The sequence below is a fragment of the Bactrocera dorsalis genome, chromosome 1 (genome assembly GCF_023373825.1).
Source record: "Bactrocera dorsalis isolate Fly_Bdor chromosome 1, ASM2337382v1, whole genome shotgun sequence".
In the NCBI taxonomy this organism is placed as follows: domain Eukaryota; kingdom Metazoa; phylum Arthropoda; class Insecta; order Diptera; family Tephritidae; genus Bactrocera; species Bactrocera dorsalis.
Window position 1 is genome coordinate 8,508,384 of NC_064303.1, and position 18,151 is coordinate 8,526,534.

General features: G+C 33.1%; 1 protein-coding gene across 2 annotated transcripts in view; it reads left to right on the forward strand.

Moving 5' to 3' along the window:
• Positions 1–16,711, forward strand: part of LOC105222276 (carbohydrate sulfotransferase 4) — a 76,672-nt gene extending 59,961 nt beyond the window's left edge. For both annotated transcript variants that reach the window (XM_049446747.1, XM_049446746.1), the window contains exons 2-4: positions 13,871–14,050; positions 15,042–15,243; positions 15,341–16,711. In XM_049446747.1, the coding sequence (XP_049302704.1) occupies positions 13,871–14,050; positions 15,042–15,243; positions 15,341–15,466 (508 nt within the window). In that variant the 3' untranslated portion in view covers positions 15,467–16,711. The remainder of the gene's footprint in view (positions 1–13,870; positions 14,051–15,041; positions 15,244–15,340) is intronic.
• The last annotated feature ends 1,440 nt before the right edge of the window (positions 16,712–18,151 follow it).

Sequence of the window (18,151 nt, forward strand, 5' to 3'; positions counted from 1 at the left end):
TTTCCACTCCGAATTTCTTTGTAAGCTTAACCCTCTTCGTAACGCCGTCCGTTGGAAGAAAGGCCAGTGATGTGTCATCCCCTAGGGCCTACATTTGTTGAGACGACATTATCTTCTCTTTGCGGAAAATTCTTCCTGCCATGAACAACAAGGGGTATTTCGGTACCTGTTTGATCACTGGAAAGAAGATGCAGCGTGGTGAGCTCCAGCATGGCTTCAAGTGCTGCGGTTGGGCAAGTGCGCATTACACCTGAAGGCGATCGTTTGCAGTTTCGATAGTTGAAGGCCTACCGAAAACTGCGTTGCCTTACAACCAGTACAACCACTCCATAAGTGACAATAGGCTTTAGAATCATGGTATACAGCCATCTTATTAGCCTGGCTTGCAACTCCAGGATCTGCCGGCTAAGTGTCTGCATATCATATGAGCGCCTTGATGGCTTTAGACAGTGTTAAATCCACGTGCCTATTCCACGGTAAGGTTGAGTCTAAACTCAGGTACTAGCTCAGTATCTGGGATATCCTTCTGAAATTTTGCACACATCCTTTTCTCCCCTAAAAGCCGCTCATTTGTCAAAACCGTCGACATCGGACCATTATAAGATGCAGTTGACATACAAAATGAACGATCAAAATCAACTTTTCCAGAACAGATGACTTATGATATACATAGCTGCCATACAATGTAACGGTCGTAATTTAGTTATTGCTTGAACGTTTTACAAGATACATAACATTCTGATAATATAAGGTTTTAGTATTCCACAAATTACTAAGCATTTTCTGGGAAGGCTTTCATGGCAGAAATAGATAATAGAAAGGGTTTTCAAAAAAAAAAAATTCTGTAGTTGATAAATTTTCTTAAATCACCATAGTAAAGTGAAAATTAACGACTTCATTTGTGGGGTTAGGTCAATCAATGACTAAATTTAGAGACAATATGCAAATATCTACTAATTCACATTATAATGCCGTTGCAACTTCTTTGTCAACCATACATTGCAATAATTTTTTTTTGTTTCCTTTTTGTGTTTGTAATAACAACGTTAATCCAAACTATATATATTTTAACAACATTTTAAGAGTTTCATTTTAAATTTATCTCCACACTTAAAACCAATTTTCCATAAACTTGTCACACTCCTACAGATTTACTTTTATCGTTTTGCTGGAAAAGATTTCAAAACCAAACGATTGTAAATATATTTAGTGCGCGAAAGTGTTGTGCGACTGCATTCGTAGTACGAGTATTCCCCACCACTCTCAGCTGCATATTATTTATTTAATTGCTTACGAAAAAATGCAGCAACAACATTTTGGCAACTACCTTGGCCTGCGCATGACAGGCGACAGAGACATTAAATGCAGTTAAAAAGTCCCGAAAATTGCTGATTGCCACAGTTAAAACTTGAATGTCGTGCCGATGCTGTTCTTACAGCGGCATTTTCAATTTGTTTTTGTTGTTTGTCGCCAAAATGCAACTCGCTTACTATTACGTTTGTGGTCGCGCATTTTTATGACTGTGTGTATGGTTATTAGAGTGGTCCTTTTGTTTTGGTAAAACAATTCTTCGGAACGCACAAAAAACATTTTAGTTATTTCGAGCTTCGAGCAGCTTCCATGATTTATGTTTTCTGTACACAATAATATTTGTAAGCCAAGAAAAGTGTACTATATACAATATTTAGTTAACCCCGAAGCTTGTAACACTGAGAAGAAGACGTTGGGTACCCTATGAATACAGGTATATAGGTTAAGCTGAGCAGAGTCGTCTGCCTGTCTGTATATACCCTTCGTTTTTTGATATTGTATAGTATAGTATTGCACATGTTATTTTCTCCTCAAGAAGCTGCTCGTTTATTGAAACCGCCGATATCGGACCACTATAGGTATATAATTGCCACAAAAACCGACCCATCAAGTCGAGTTTTTTACGAAGAACTTTTTTATTTGAAAAGATATCTTCATAAAATCTTGCAGACATTATTTTACAAGGTAAGGCTATAATCAAAAAATATGTTGTTCATATTGGACCACTATAGCATATAGCTGCCATACAAACTGACCGATCAAAAGCAAGTCCTTGTATGAAAAACTTTTTTATTTGAAAAGATATTTGCACAAAATTAGGCAGAAAATATTTTCCAATGCAAAGCTACATTCTCCAAAAAAATTGTCCAAATCGGATCACTATAGCATATAACCGCCATACAAATTGACCGCCCAGTATACAAATAATGATAATTTTATGTTTTAAGAATTGCTTCTTTGTAGGATATTAACGTTTTTTATTGTTTTACTTTTTTTTCTACCACCCTAATGTTATATAGGTACTCACGTGTTCCAGATTTATTGATTTTGCCAAGCAATTACCAACCCACATGCATCTGTATGACCAAACCTCGGCGACATAAAGCAATTTATTGCATTTGCGGCATTTATACGCACGAAAGCAACGATACTGCTGCTGCTGCGCTAATGTATGTGTGTGTGTTCATGCCTCCGCCAACACAATAACCAACTGACTTAATTCCATTGCAACAGGAGTAAAGTAAAAGTCAAAGCGAATGCATATTTATATAGCCAGAGCCTATTGGTTGGGTGGCTCGGCATTTGCTGTTTTGCAGCGTTTGCGTAACGCTGTTCCTTGTTGTTTTTGTTGGCAGCTGTGTGCACATACATTTTGCGCTCGTTGCCGTTGAATGTAAATTTTTCGACACTTTTCGCTGAAATTTGATTATGTTTTACTGCACACGCGTAGATACAAAATCACGCTTTGCAACTTTTACTACACAGAATTGTTGTTGTTGTTGTAGTTCGTGTGCACAAGTTTACTCAAAGGCATTGTCAGACTAGTATTTTACGATGTGTCCCTTCACTATCTCAGTTGACGGTTTTATGTACATTGTTAATATTAAATTGAAAGGGTGGTCGTCGTATTTATTACACCTGGATGTATATTTATATATATGTGTATATAGGTATACTGTAAAGTATACGATATATATTTATACCCCATATATGTACATACATATATTCAAATTATACATTCATATCTCTCCAATAAAAGCTGTCATTAATTATGATGTTCAAGGCTAGTGATATTCTTTATTAATAAAACCTTGATTTTTCTTTTTACACAATAAAATATTTAAGATTCTTTATTATATAAGTTTTTTATTATATAAGTTTAATGGCTCCCACTCGTTTAATTTTATTTAAATTTTGTTATTTTTTTTTTGAGGTTTTTGACCGTTGTAAATAAAAATATTACTCATACGTACTGTCAACCGCTTTTCACCTTTCTACCAAACATATGTGAAATTTTTGCTTTCGTGTCGGAAAGAAGAGAGGTCAAAGTGGAAAATATCACCATAAAAAAAATGTTTAAAAACTTAAAAGCTTGAAGATTTTGTAGAGCAGGAGTAAAGAGAAATGCGAAATCCTACCTTCTTGGATGGCGCCAATTTCATCCATCCTACAATTATATTGTTTTTGAAGTGATAATAAAATAAATTATGTTTAGTATTTTATGTGCGAGGGCTGAGACAATTTGGAGTTATCGTTTTTGAGTTATCTATCGAAAATTTGTACACGTCCTCTTCTCCCCAATAAGCTAAACCACCACTATACCACAGCTATTCATACCATATCATATCATTGGGATCAAAATCAAGCTCTTGCATTGAAAACCTTATTATTTGACACCAAGTTAAATGCCAACTTTTTATATTGTCAAACTGTCAACCTTTTTATATTGTCTAAAACAATCCTCCGAAGATATTATTCGAATTGGATCACTTAGCATACAACTATCATTCGAACCGACCAATCCAAATAAAGTTATTGTTTGGTAAATTTTTAACGTTTTTTCTTATTTTCTCAATTTCAATTAAATATAGATTTATGCATCCATACTTTTATGTATGAAGATCAGTTAAACGGTCAATGAGTACCAATTAAATAAGTCATAATATTTAGTAATTTTTAAGTGATTATAGTAGGCAGATAAATCAATTATTCGGTTACGTTGTGAACATTTTTGTTTACTAGAATTTGTTTACTTACAGTATCACACATTTCTTCATCTCATCTAAGAAACAGCTTGCATGTTCTTCACGTCCATAAATCCGTATGCTTAGTCTAAAGTCCACATAAATATGTATGTTGTCGTTCAGAATTATCTTCGACCTCATTACCATGAAGCATTTGTAGTTAAATCAAAGAAAAGCTGTTTTTTTTATTGTGCCGTGTACCACATGAATGTTTCTCTAAGCTGATAATAGATGTCGAATACATTGTAGAAAACATTATTACATATAAGTATTTCTTGTTGACTTAAAGTCACAGCTTTTTTTATATAATACCCACATATTATTATGTAAAGGCATATCTGCATATAATATTAACAAGAGAAACTATAAGCTGTACTAAAATCATTTTGGAGACTAACATAATTAAATTTCACTTTCTGATACTTTTGACATTACTAATCATAATGATAAACCCGTGGTATGCAGTGAATTGTAATAAAAAACTCAATATCAACTTTTTTGATGATGTGTTGTTTTGCATTACCATCTAATCAAATTTAATCCGGACTGAGAAACAAACACTTAATACAATTCTTTATTATTGCCTTCCAAATAGGCTTCTTTTTAACGAATTCAAGTATGCCAGTATTTACTTTTAAGCCTCGGCTGCGATAGCCGTCAGTGCTTTCAGCAAATTTTAATATTTTCAGTTTTGACTAATTTTTGATCGCCGTTCGTTAGATTTTTGGTTTCTGTCGATTTCGTATTCACAAACCCACGTCTCGTCCCCAATGATATTGTTAAGCATATATTTTGCGACCCGTACTCGACGTCGTTTTTGCAAAAGATACAAATTTTCGATAAAAGTCTAGCATATACACGTTACAACAAAAACCAAAGTCTATTAAATCGATCCATAAGGGATGTTGAGATCTTCTGCTATCTCTCCGGCAATTTTAAGCAGAATTAAGCAATTCCAAGCATTGGTTCTTTACCTTGTTCCATGGTATGGATGGACGATTCACATGAGTCAAGTTTTCGACCTTCACAGAGTGCTCGTAAATACTCGCAGTTGTGTTGTTGTTTCAGTATATTTCCTAAAACACTTTGCAACATTTTCAATGATTGCCGAGGCGTGATTCCATTCGAAACACATAAAATTTCAAACAAACTCTTTGTTTACTTTTTGTTCCATGGCAAAAATCGGCAGACAAACTTTTCGAACATAAAACAGGTTAAACTGAGTTACAATATAAGGTTTTTCAAAAGTAGACCGATAGGGACAGCAAAGGACGCTATATTTTTTCCCGCTTTTTTGACATTTCTCTACAGTAAGGTGTGCCACTTCATTATGGAAAAATATACGATCCAACAACGAGTCGAAATTATTAAAATTTACTACCGAAATTCGGATTCAGTGGCCTTAACTTTAAGAGCAATGTACTGTTGAAATTTTTGGAAGGAAAATTGATATTCGCAATTTTATAATTTCAAGAGTATATTAAAGGGTCAAAATCTATAAGTGCATAGTTGAGCTCGCTCTAAAGATCTGTTAAACAAAAATAATATAAATATACATAAATAATAAAAAAAGATATTTTAATTCCACTAAGATACTTTTTAGCTCATTTTTTCTTCGTATGAGTAACAACTAGCTCTAAAAAAATATATTTAGCCAAGAAAGAAGACGTAAGAAAAATTGCAAAATAATGAAATGTCTTTTAACGCCAATATTCAAGACTTGTAAAAAAAAACAACAAAAATACCATTAAACGCAACTCTATGATATTTGAAGGCAAATACGTTTTTGCTATTGAGATTCTGCGTAATCACTGCCGGTAAGTGGTATTACTGTTTAGCATCGACACCACTCCTTGACAGAAAATTAATGAGCTCTTCGTCTTCAACAGCTTATAAACACTAAATAAAAAAGCATGAATGCAATGTCAGTAAAAAATATATAGACAACATTCTTCTTTTATAGATATGATGTTAATTTTTTTTATTCAGCATGAAATACCTATTATTGATGTTTGGAAGGTCGCGAATGCACTTGCAATAGATACTTACGTCATAAATGGACTGACCAAGAAGCACTGCGGCTATTTTTAAAGAAAACAAAGAATGAACGAAATGAACTTTTTCTTTCGAGTTCTTTAAAGATGTTTTATATTTAATCATAACTCGATTTACTTGTAGAATCCTTCATCTGTCGTAATGTCTATTTCATTACCTTTCGAGGTACGCAGTAATATTTATAATACTTTTAGTTATTGTGCGTTATATTTGAAATCTCATTTTATTTTTTATTAGTACTTGAAATTGTAAATATGTAAATTTCTAGTCGATAAAATTTTATATTTATATTTTATTTTATATTCCATGCATTAATACAACCTTCCATACATAATGCCCGCCAACTTATATTTCCATATAAAAATAGAAATTGCATTAGTGAAGGGTAGTCTATTTCGCGGTGCTTGCACAAAAATGGGGGCTTGTCAATATAAACTCATGATTGACAGTGACATTTTGGTGTCATGCATTCAATTTCCTTCTTCTTCTTACTACATTAGCATAGGCGCTTTGTTGTTATTTTCAGCGTGCTTACTTTTAATTGAACGTACATATGTATGTAAACTATTATTTCCATTTAAAACTTACTACAAGTAAAACTATAATTATGCTTACTGGTTTATATCTATTTTCGCCGGAAAAATGATATTTACTCACTCGATAAAAGAGACTGTATGTAGGCACATGGTCGGAATACTAACTGGTCACTATCTGGTGGCGGCAAATGCCCGCAGAATGGCTCTGACAGTTCAAGAATATTGCATTAAATGTTTAGAGCAGGCCACCAGCGAAATACTGGAGCATCTCTTGTGCACTTGTCCCGCATTGGCAAGACTACGCTGTAAGCATCTAGGATCCCCACGGTATGATACACTGGAGGAGGTATCGATAGTGCGGTCGCAGACTCTGTTGAATTCCATCAAGCGCAGGCATCCTAAAAATGACTACTTCTCTTTTACCTAGGAACTGAACTCCATTTGGTATCGCAAAGGACCAAAACTGGTCTGTGCGTGACTTATTGGCCTACCAGTTTATGGGAAATGAAATAGTTATCATGAGAAATGAAATAAAAACAAGGGTGTAGTAGCTTAAGTGTAAGGCAGTTAGTTTATATAGCAGCTATGTACCATAGATGTCCGATCTGTACCGTTTGTATTGAAGCTATATTCCGTCTATGAAATTGTGACAGATGAAAATTATTTAATTTCAGGTTTCCACATACTCTGCTATAACAATTCAACTCGTTAACGAAAAGACAGAAATGGCGAATGGACAGCTATTGTTTGTTACAAATATTAAGCATTATTTTCGCATAAATTTTGGCAAAACTAAAAACTGAATATCTTTCAAAATGTTATTTTTGAAATAAAAACCGCAACCTTTCTTTTGTGGTTATGTTTGATTATTTTTTTTTGCGCTAATTTGAAACTCAATTCACACCAGTGAGACACAATTTGTTGGTCGTAGCCTACAATATATAAAATCAAACTGTATAGATAAAATCGTGCAACCACAATATTTTTAAAATTTAATAACTTATTTCTGCCACAAAATTTTATTTGTATTAAATTTTCATTTCCATGCACTCAACATATTTAATTCAATTTGCTCCGCTTTTCAGACAATACAAATAATTCCCACGCATTGCTTGTCAGTTGTTTTCAGCACAAATTATTTCGAATTCCATGCATACACTCAATGCATTTTAAAATTACAGAACTAAATATGTGTGGCCGCTTTTTCGTTTACATTATCTGGTATTTGTGAGTTTTGAAATATGAATGCGTTTTACTTACACAAATATTTCTATATTTGTATGTATAAAAATATCTAGAATTATCAGTTTTTGTGCTTTTTGTTTTGTTGTGCATTTTTGTGGCGAATAAAATTTTTCAAATTAAGTATATATGTATATATAAATATACGCACATAAATACATACAAAATTTTTCCCATATTTGGTTACAAAAATGTGTAGTATGAACTCATCGAATAACAATTACATGACGATAATGGAATTAGGTGTTTATAAACATGTATTATTTAAGACGTAAAATAATTATTAAATTTTTGTTCTGATATTATTGCTCGGTGGGTCGTAGAGTTAAAATCTATGTTATTTCGATATAAAATATTTATTAGAAAAAATGTTTTCCTCTTTATCTTTCACATTTACTTCAGCACCTAACTTCAAGCCGTTACGCGTTTAGAATTCAATTAGCTCACTGTTACTGTGGACCGTTTTGTATAAAATTTCGATGATAATTTCTTGACAGTTCTTTGACAGTTGAATTTTTCACCTCTTATAATCTCCATGTCTTAAAATAGATTGCTCAGTTCTCTGTTTCGAAGTTTTAGGGTCTTATTCTAATTCTAATATTCTTATTCTAACGCAGCCCAGTCAAAAAATATCGTTATTCGATATTCTGGAATGCCCCAAATTCTTACACTGGCTGTGCTTAGTACTGAAGGTACTTTTTTCAATAGCCTTTTTTGTGACATCACGCGTGAATCGTGTTATTTTTGTACAGTATGGTTTGACATTTCATCATGGAAAGACCTTCGCAACGTTTACAAATCTTTCAACTTTATTACAAAAATACACGTAAAGAATGTGTTTCGCGCGCTTCGCTGAACTTATGGCCAACATAATCGGCTTATTGAGTGGACTATTTGCAACACCATCACCCATCTTGAGACCCAGCATTCATTATTGGATAATATTAGACCAAATAGACCACGTCCAGTACGCAGTAAAAAATATATAGCTGAGAGTATACACGAAGACCGTTGAGAGTCGATTCGGCACCGTTCGCAGCAACTCGGACTGACGTATGGAACACCTTGGAGCATTTTAAGTCGAGATCTTAAATTGAAAGCGTAGAAAATACCGCTCGACCATCCCAGGCGACATCGCATCGCCTTGTGAGCTCTTGAAAATTCCAAGAAGATCCCACATTTTCGAGTCAAATTTTTTTCAGCGATGAGTTCCATTCCTAGCTCAATGGGCGTGTGCAAGCAAAATTTACATATTTGGGACAAAGTGCAACCTGGAGAGATTCAAGAGCTGCCATTTCATGCAGAAAAAACCGAGGGTCGATAGGCCACCAAGATCGTGTGTATATATTTTTTATTTAAATAACTTAATAAACTATAATAATTCTTCAAATTCCAATAACTCGTTACAGTTATGTAACAACCTCAAAATAAACTACGGTTCATCAAGTCATATCTACCATATACATATTCTCCCATTCCCCTTCTCTTTTAACAAACTAGTCACCCAGTTTGTTAATTTGTAGCGAATTTCGCCTAAAAAGCATGCTGTACGTAAAACTCAGAGTCGCTTTATCACTAATTTCCGCTACTTGTTTGCTGTGTGATACTATTTTTAAGTAAATAACAAGCAGTTTTGTTAAATTTCACGCTAAAAATGTCACTAACCGGCTGGTAATAATGCTTGTGTGCTGGAATCTGAAAATTCGATATTAAGTAGAGACTTTCAGGTCATTCTTCTTAGCCATGATTCAGCAATCCAACTGTGCAATAGAAAAATATAGAAGTAGAACTAGAAAAAATTTAACGTTGATTGGGTAAGAAGAGCGGGGAATGCGAAATGAAATACAAAAAGCCAATCAGTAATCTTTGGCGAATAGGCAGAAAAATTAAACTATTTTTACTATGTGTTCTCTACTTTCCCAATTAACCAAGTACGTTCTCTCAACAGACTTAATAAGTTCATTGCCGAAACGAAATAGATTAAAAGAAGTCAGAGAAATGAAGTTTAAGCGGAACCGCTCTCATAAATGAAATACGCTGTTCGAAAACAGTTTCCGCTATACTAAGTGGAATATTCACGAATATTTAGGTACAAAAAAGCTGTGTGCAAACTGAGGCCCTGCGGGCTCACTTTTCATGTTTTCAGCCTAATAAACCCGAGTTTTTGCTTTGATTTGTGACAATGGATGAATACGAATACTTGGCTCCATCATTTCACTACAAAGTCCCACAGAAAGTCTGCCGAGTGGTCTTCCCAGCGTGGAAAAACGCAAGGGTCGGTTAGCAAGGTTATAGCGTCCGAACTTTGGGATGCGCATGAAATACTTTTTATTGACCTCCTTGAGAAAAGTAGGAACATCAAGAGCGACTATTACATAGCATTATTGGACCGTTTAAAGGACAAAAGCTTCAAAAATCGTCCGCATTTGAAGAATGAGAAAGTGATGTTTCACCAAGCCAATGCACCTGTGACGCGGTTTCAGTGAAAACGATGACAAAGAATGCATGGTAAGGAATATTTATTCATCGAATGAAGAAATGATCGTCGCGGCCTATTTTGAAGCAAAAGAAAATCGTACTCCAAAAACACTCCAATAAAAAAAATTTAAGGTTATCTCAATTTTATGAAAATTATATTTCAATTAAATATTATACAAAAAACTACATTCACATATCGCAATAATTTTTGGTTTATTTGACTCTGAACGCAAAACTAAATCAATAATTTTCCTTGTTTCTAATGGTTGGCGGGGTACTGTAAAGCGATACATTTTTAATTTCTTATGCAAATAGATCTTGTAAAAAAGGTCTAACGTTAAGTAGCTAAAGAGTAATAACAGCACTCATCTGTTTATTGGTTAAATAATCAACATTGTTTAATAATAATTAACCTATAATAACATTTACGACTATTGTTGTATATTTTTTTCTCTCCTTATTCTGACATTATTACTGATAAAAATGGTATTAAAATATCTAATATGTTTCAATATAAATTCTTTTGCATGAATATGTACATAGTATGTAACATATAACGGGATACTAGCATTTTTTCACATAGTGGTATTGGTCCAATTCACTTAATTGAAGGCATCATGATGTCAAAATATTATATGAGATAAAGTTACGCATGCCTCATGGAATATGCCATTGATATGGGTATATTGACTCTAAACATACTAGCAAGTGCGCAAAAAATGGTTTAGTAGCTGAAGAGAAACCAATCAATTCGAGAGATTTATGGCAAGTAGTGGAAGAGACTTGTAAATAAAGCGTTGCCAGGATCTCATAGACTCCATGCCTCTGTTAAAAAAAATCGAAGTTATTCAATGGAAAATTAATTATTTTAATATTTCTGTGAAACTTTGGAAGCATTATATATTTTTTTGTACTAGTTTTTTAGTTTACTTGATATAAACTGCGATATAAAAATTTTGCTTATGCTTAATTGATATTAATAGATTGTATGCTCCATATTGAATAAATATTTACAACTTCAAATTTAGTGTTTAGAGGTAAGCAGCTGTTGCTTGGTAAATAGTATATTAAAACCTAATATAGATAAATAAATAAATACAATTTATAAAGCAAACAACAGTATTATGAACCAAATTACTATTTGAATTGTTTTTTTTTTTTTGTTTTTGTTTGTTTTTTTTAATATTTGTCCAGTGATAAATGTGTTGACTTTAATTTTTGTCAATATGGTGCTACCTGCCTCTAATGTCGATTGAAGTTTTTTGGAGCGATTATTTTATTGGCCCATGACATTGACATTTTGGGATACTCTATGGGTTATTACTATTAAAAGTTGACAAATTTTGAAGTGATGGGTATTTATATAAAAAAATTCTGCCAAAGTTAGCTTTTCTAAAATATGGCAAAGTTCGGGATATCGATCTTAAATTTCACTTCTATTTTTTCCACAAGAAGCTGATCATTCGGTCGGTGAATCGTCCCAAACAGTGGCCAAGCCAGGTTTGACGGCCAGGAAGGGTTTGCTGTGTGTTTGGTGGGATTGGAAGAGAATCATCCACTATGTGCTGCTCTCATATGGCCAGACGCTTAATTCTACCATCTACTGCGAACAACTGGACCGCTTGAAGCAGGCGATCGTCCAGAATTGGCCAACAGGAAGGGTGTAGTGTTCCACCAGGACAACGCCAGACCACACACTTCGTTGATGACACGTCAGAAGCTACGGTAGCTCGGGTGGGAGGTTTTATCGCATCCACCATATAGCCCGGACATGCTCATGACAAACGCCCTTGTTGGTGTAAAGTTGAACTCAAAAGAGGCTTGTGAAAAGTGGCTGTCCGAGTTCTTCGCAAATAAGGAGGGGGCTTCTACGAGGGGGGTATTATCAAGTTGCCGTCTAGATGAAAACAGATTATAGAACGAAACGGCGCATATTTGAACTAAGTCCGATCACTGTAACACTTTTTAGAAAGCATTGAATAAAGAGAAAAAAGTGGAAAAGAGATATTTGAGAAAATGCTTAAAAAATTCTCTTCACAAAGAAAACCTAAAATCAATTTGAGCGATTATCCAAGTAAACAGAAACTTCTGTAATTTTAGACCATTTGCAGAAGGTCTTCACATACACAAAAAAGCTTGATGTTTTCACTCAGTTACCCATTAACACATTGAGTGCCAAGGTGTTTTGACGAAAACCTTCCCCGGGTGCCAAGCACATTTTTTGCTATAAACTGATGTAAAAGTAGAAAATATTCAGTTCTGCGCCAATCCCGGATGATTTTGTGGTTTATTTTGGATTTTATAACGGTTTTTTTTTGTCGCATGTTTCCTTACGACATGGTACTACACGACGGAATTGCAATCGTAAAAATCGATGTCGTACGAAAATGTGCGACGCGATTTTTTTTTGCTATTTTTTCTTTTTTTTTTCTTTTTACGCATTTTATACGATGAAGCACGTAATCCTGCAGAGCCTTCAACTAGTCAAGGAGCGAGACGTAAAAGACGAGCAACAGAAAAGCCACTGGCTGTGGTAGAATATTATAAGGGGAAATCAGGCATTGATCTTTCCGACCAAATGGCTTCATACGCAAAGGGTTAAAATGGTACCGAAAGCTGGGAATTGAACTTTTACTTCGACTTTCCGTGGTAAATGCCTATACTGTGTATAAAGCAGCTACGAATAGAAACATTAATATATATTAATAGAACATTCCGTGAACGCGTTGCTCGCGTTGATCTCACATCCCCGCAGCCTGTATCGCAATCAAAACATATTATCACAAAAAGAGTAGATGAAAATAAAAGTGGCTGTCCGAGTTATGCTACGCTGCAAAAATAAAACTTAGTCGAAAGGGGGCAAGAAAGGTTATTATGTAGTTGCCGTCTCGATGGAAACAGATTATCGAACGAAACGGCACATATGTATTTGAACTAAATCCGATCACTGTAACACTTTTTAGAAAGCATTGAATAAAGAGCAAAAAAGTGGAAGGGAGATATTTGAGAAAATGCTTAAAGAACCTCCGAGTTTTTATCATAAAAACCGCAAAAATGAAGATATCTCTTTGAAACTTGGACCAAAATTTAGGGCAAACATTAGGCTACTAGAAATACATATAGAAACCCCTGTAGCGTCAACCAAAAACACATGACAATAGCTAAGGCCAGACAATGCCTGTCGCACGAAAACGTGTAGCCATGGCACTCAATGTGTTAAGGCAGGTACGACCAGAATGCGCCTCAAATGGTTGACTTTACATTCATTATCCGCAATTGAAATATTACTACTTGGCTATGAATGCGATTGTTAATGACTGTCAAAGCTTTATTCGGTTTTACCGATAGTTTTATGTACTGACGTGAGTAGCGGTAACAATTTTCACGTCATTTTCACTCGTCTGCGCAAGCACTCATACACTGTCAAATATTATCTGTTGTATATTAATTTAACTCTGTTCCAATACTTTATTGATATATTTTATTCTACTTGTTTATTTACAGCTTGAACGTGCGAATGATACTGCTGGTGCGCGATCCACGGGGTACAATGCAATCGCGCAAGCATCGCGACTGGTGTGCCGGCAATAGGGACTGCGAGAATCCGCATTACGTATGCCAAGATCTCGTGGACGATTATCATGCAGCTGTGGAACTACTAAAGGAGCATCCATCGCGTTTCAGGTAAGAGAATATGCGTAGAAGTTGTCTAGTATAGATTAAGTAAGATTCAAAGAACTATTCTTCGGCACTAACTCATGAAATTCGGACTAAATTGTTGTTAAAAAAAAATTCCGCAGAAGGCTTTCTGAGGCCATCCGAGACTAATTTTTTTTTTTTTTTTGTGTTAGTCCGGTTCATATTTGATCAGATGGTAGTTTGGTACTAATTTTGGGAGTGAAACCTGCTAATAGATGTGATCTCTGAATGAAACCTCAATATTTTACAAAAAGGACGCAGAAACCGAAAAAAAAACAAAATTCGCAGAAGGCTCTGAGGCCATCCGAGGCTAAGATTTGTTTTAAAATACTTGAAAATGTAGTTATTTTTGTTAGTCTGGGTGAAATTTGATCAGATGGTAGTTTGGTACGGATTTCGGAATGAAACCTACTTTTAGATTTGATTTTTGCATGAATCCGAGGGTATGAAGCATGTTAATGCTAGGTCCATGCTAAAAAACCTCGATCTTTCACAAAAACGAGGCGAAAACCTAAAAATTAAATTCACAGAAGGCTCTGAAGACCATCCGAGGCCAGGACTTGTATTAAAATATGTCAAAATGCAGTTTCTTTTAGTCCGGGTCAAACTTGATCAGATGTTTGGTACTAATTTCGGAATGAGACTCGCTTTATATTTGATTTCCACATAAATCCGAGTCTAGAACCCTCTGTTTATTAGCTAAAACAACAGTCTACATAAGCATTCCTGTTATCACTCGGGTTTACTTATTAATTTGTTCAAATAATCTCACCTGGACAACGCCCTAAAACTTTTACTCTTATTTACAAATACGACAAAAATTATGTATACCAAAATAAAATATTTTGATAATTTTGGACGTTGAAGTAAAAAAAAGTTGCACTTCACTATTTTAGCAGCAGAAATTAGAAAAATAATTATATAACTAGTGGAAACTCTGTAAATAAAAAACAAAATATTTCATTTTATATTTTAGAACACTGCGTTATGAGGATCTTTCACTTAATACCTACGACATGACACAAGAGGTGCTACAATTCTATGGACTACCATTCGATCCGCTGGTTGAAGAATTTCTCGACACGCATACAAAAGTAAATATCGGTGGGGTTAGCTCAACCTATCGCGACTCGAAATCGGCACCATTTCATTGGAAGCAAGATCTGCGGCCGGACGAGGTATGTACAAATATATAACAAATGCTTGAGTATTATAAAATATGTAAACGTTTAATTTTATGAATTATATATTGAATACTGCAAATATTTATTACAGATCCAGTATATACAGAATAACTGCGAAGAGGCCATGCAATTGTGGGGTTATCGCAAGATCGACAACTTTACCAACTTCCAACAAGCAACATTTGATCCAATCGAATTGCCGCCACCCTTCTCGTGAAGTGCTCTCAACAAAGTTGAGTGAATGTTGCAATTATGTAACGAATACACAATTTTACAACAACAAACCTAAATCGTTTGTCTCCTAATCTCTATTTGTATCTAACTCGCTTATATTATGTTTTTTTATACCATTTTGTTGTGATATATCGAAGAAGTTAAATATTAAAAAAAAAACAAGAAGAAGAAAACGAACAATGTTACTATGCTAATGCTAAAAAATACGACAGCAGCATAAGAGTGAGAGAGAGAGCAAGTATTTGTAATTATTAATGCGTATCTAGTAATAAGTAATATATATTAAACATAATCGTAAGACGAGTTCGTTTAGCGCAAAAAAGCAATTTGGAAGTGCGGGTCGTGAAATGCACAGGCTGAATGAGTGAAATAACGTATCCCAAGTCCGCCCAGGCCCACACCAACAACACACACACACATACATACACACAAACTTATCCATACGACATGAAAACGTATCAACAGTGCAGCACTGTAGTAATTTAATTATTGTAGTTTAATATTATATTATATAAGTATTATGTTCGCATACTTAAAACGAAACAAAAAAGAAAATTTAAAACAAAACTCGAATTAAATAATTAATTTAAAAAACGTAATATTATGCATACTACTTAAAAAACACGCGTAGATATTTTTACACTGCATAGTTTTAGGCGTTGTGCATTTTTTGCAAACAATTAAAATCACTAGGCACACACACATACATACACACTAAACACATACATACATACATATGTAATTATGTAATTAATTAGTTTAATAATTTTAAAAAATTGTACGCATTCATTAACGTTGCTGACATCTAGTATAGTTTCATAGTTTCAACTAAGCAGTAGGTTATGTAATATTTATATGCAGAGTACGCGCATAAATTCAAGTTATTTCAAAGCACACAAAAGCAAAAAGCAACAAATAATTATAATACTAAAATTAGATATGCGTTTGAAAGCAAACAAATATTGCTAGTAGTTGAAAAATATTGCTTTCGAAAAGCGTAAACAATTTTATGAATGCATTTTTGTTAGTGTAGTAATAAAAATAAAAAAGTGAAAGAAATGAAAAAATTGCGAAGTGTGCAAAATTGAGAAAAAAAGCGAGCATATATGAAAATCGTTAAAACATTTGTCACATATCGTTAACTTAGCAATATAGTGCATACAGTGACGAGCTAAAAATCACAGCTAAGCAGCAGGGTTACCCATTAAAATAAAAAATTAAATATTTAGTTCAAATTTTTTAATAATTTCATTTTCATGAAGTTTCGGATTAAAAATAATATTTTAAAAATTTTGGATTAAAAATAATATATTTTTAAAACTATAGTATTCAATTTTTTTTATTATTTATTTTTTTTTTTATAAAAAAATTTGAATTCAAAATTAGATTTTGAGATTTAAATAACAAGTCTAGGATTAAAAATAGAATTTGCATCATTTTTCGATTAAATATGAAAAAAGTGAAAAAAATAACTTTTTACTAAATTTTAATTATAAACTGTGGACAATTTTTTTTATTACAAAGTTTTTTATTTATATATTTTTTTATTTATTTATATTTTTTAATTTAATTATTTTATTTATTTATATATTTATTATTTATTTTTTTTTTATACAAAATTTTGGATTGAAAATTTGATTTTCAAATTTAAAATTCAAGTCTGGGATTAAAAATAAAGTTTTTTATTTATATTTTTTTAATTAATTATTTTATTAATTTATATTGTTTTTTATTTAATTATTTTATTTTTTTATATATTTATTTTTTTAATACAAAATTTTGGATTCAATATTAAATTTTCAAATTTTAATTTCAAGTTTAGGATCAAAAATAAAATGTTCATAATTTTTCGATAAAATATTGATAAATCAGAATTAAATATTGAGGAAATATAAATCGTTTGATAGGGTTATAACCACTTGGAAGTCAAAAAACTATTTTTTATAATTTTTTTTAGTTTTTGAAGTAAAAAAAAGTTTAAACTCATAAATAAAATTAATGTACATTTACTGAACTTAATGTAATACTTCAATAATCGGTGATTGATTTTGAAAAGAATTTGGATTCCATAAATCTCGTAGCCTCCTCTCCTGAGCTCCGTGTCTGGCGGCGAGAAAATACGCATAAATTATTATTTTTTTCGGTATTTGTAAGTATTGGGTGTGAGAACCGCTTTACAGCAAGTACTTGTTACGAATTTATTAATAAATTAAGATAATTTTTAAAACTTTACTATGAAAGATCTCTTTTACTGTCATTGCGGTGATTAACGAAGCTCGTACGACCGTATAAATCGAGTCTCAGCATGGTTGTGCTTCAGTATAGCTCGTCACTGTTCTTCGATTTTACTTTTATTAAGAAGAAAGTTGTCAAAACCAGATTTTATTTTAAATTTGAATATTAAAAGAAAATCAAAAATTACATTTATTTCTATAATTTGTACGCAGAAAAAATTACCAGTCAAATTCTGCTGAATATATAATAAAAAAGTTAACGAACGTGACTTTTGGCTAGACTATGCTTTGCTAGTTGAATTTAGGAAAAAAAATCATTATTAAAATAACAATTAATTTTAAAAAGAAAAAACCAAGTCGAAGAAGCACTAAACCATTCGTTGCTGTATCATTTTGAACTGGATCAAACAACTTGAAAAGTGAAAACAAATTGC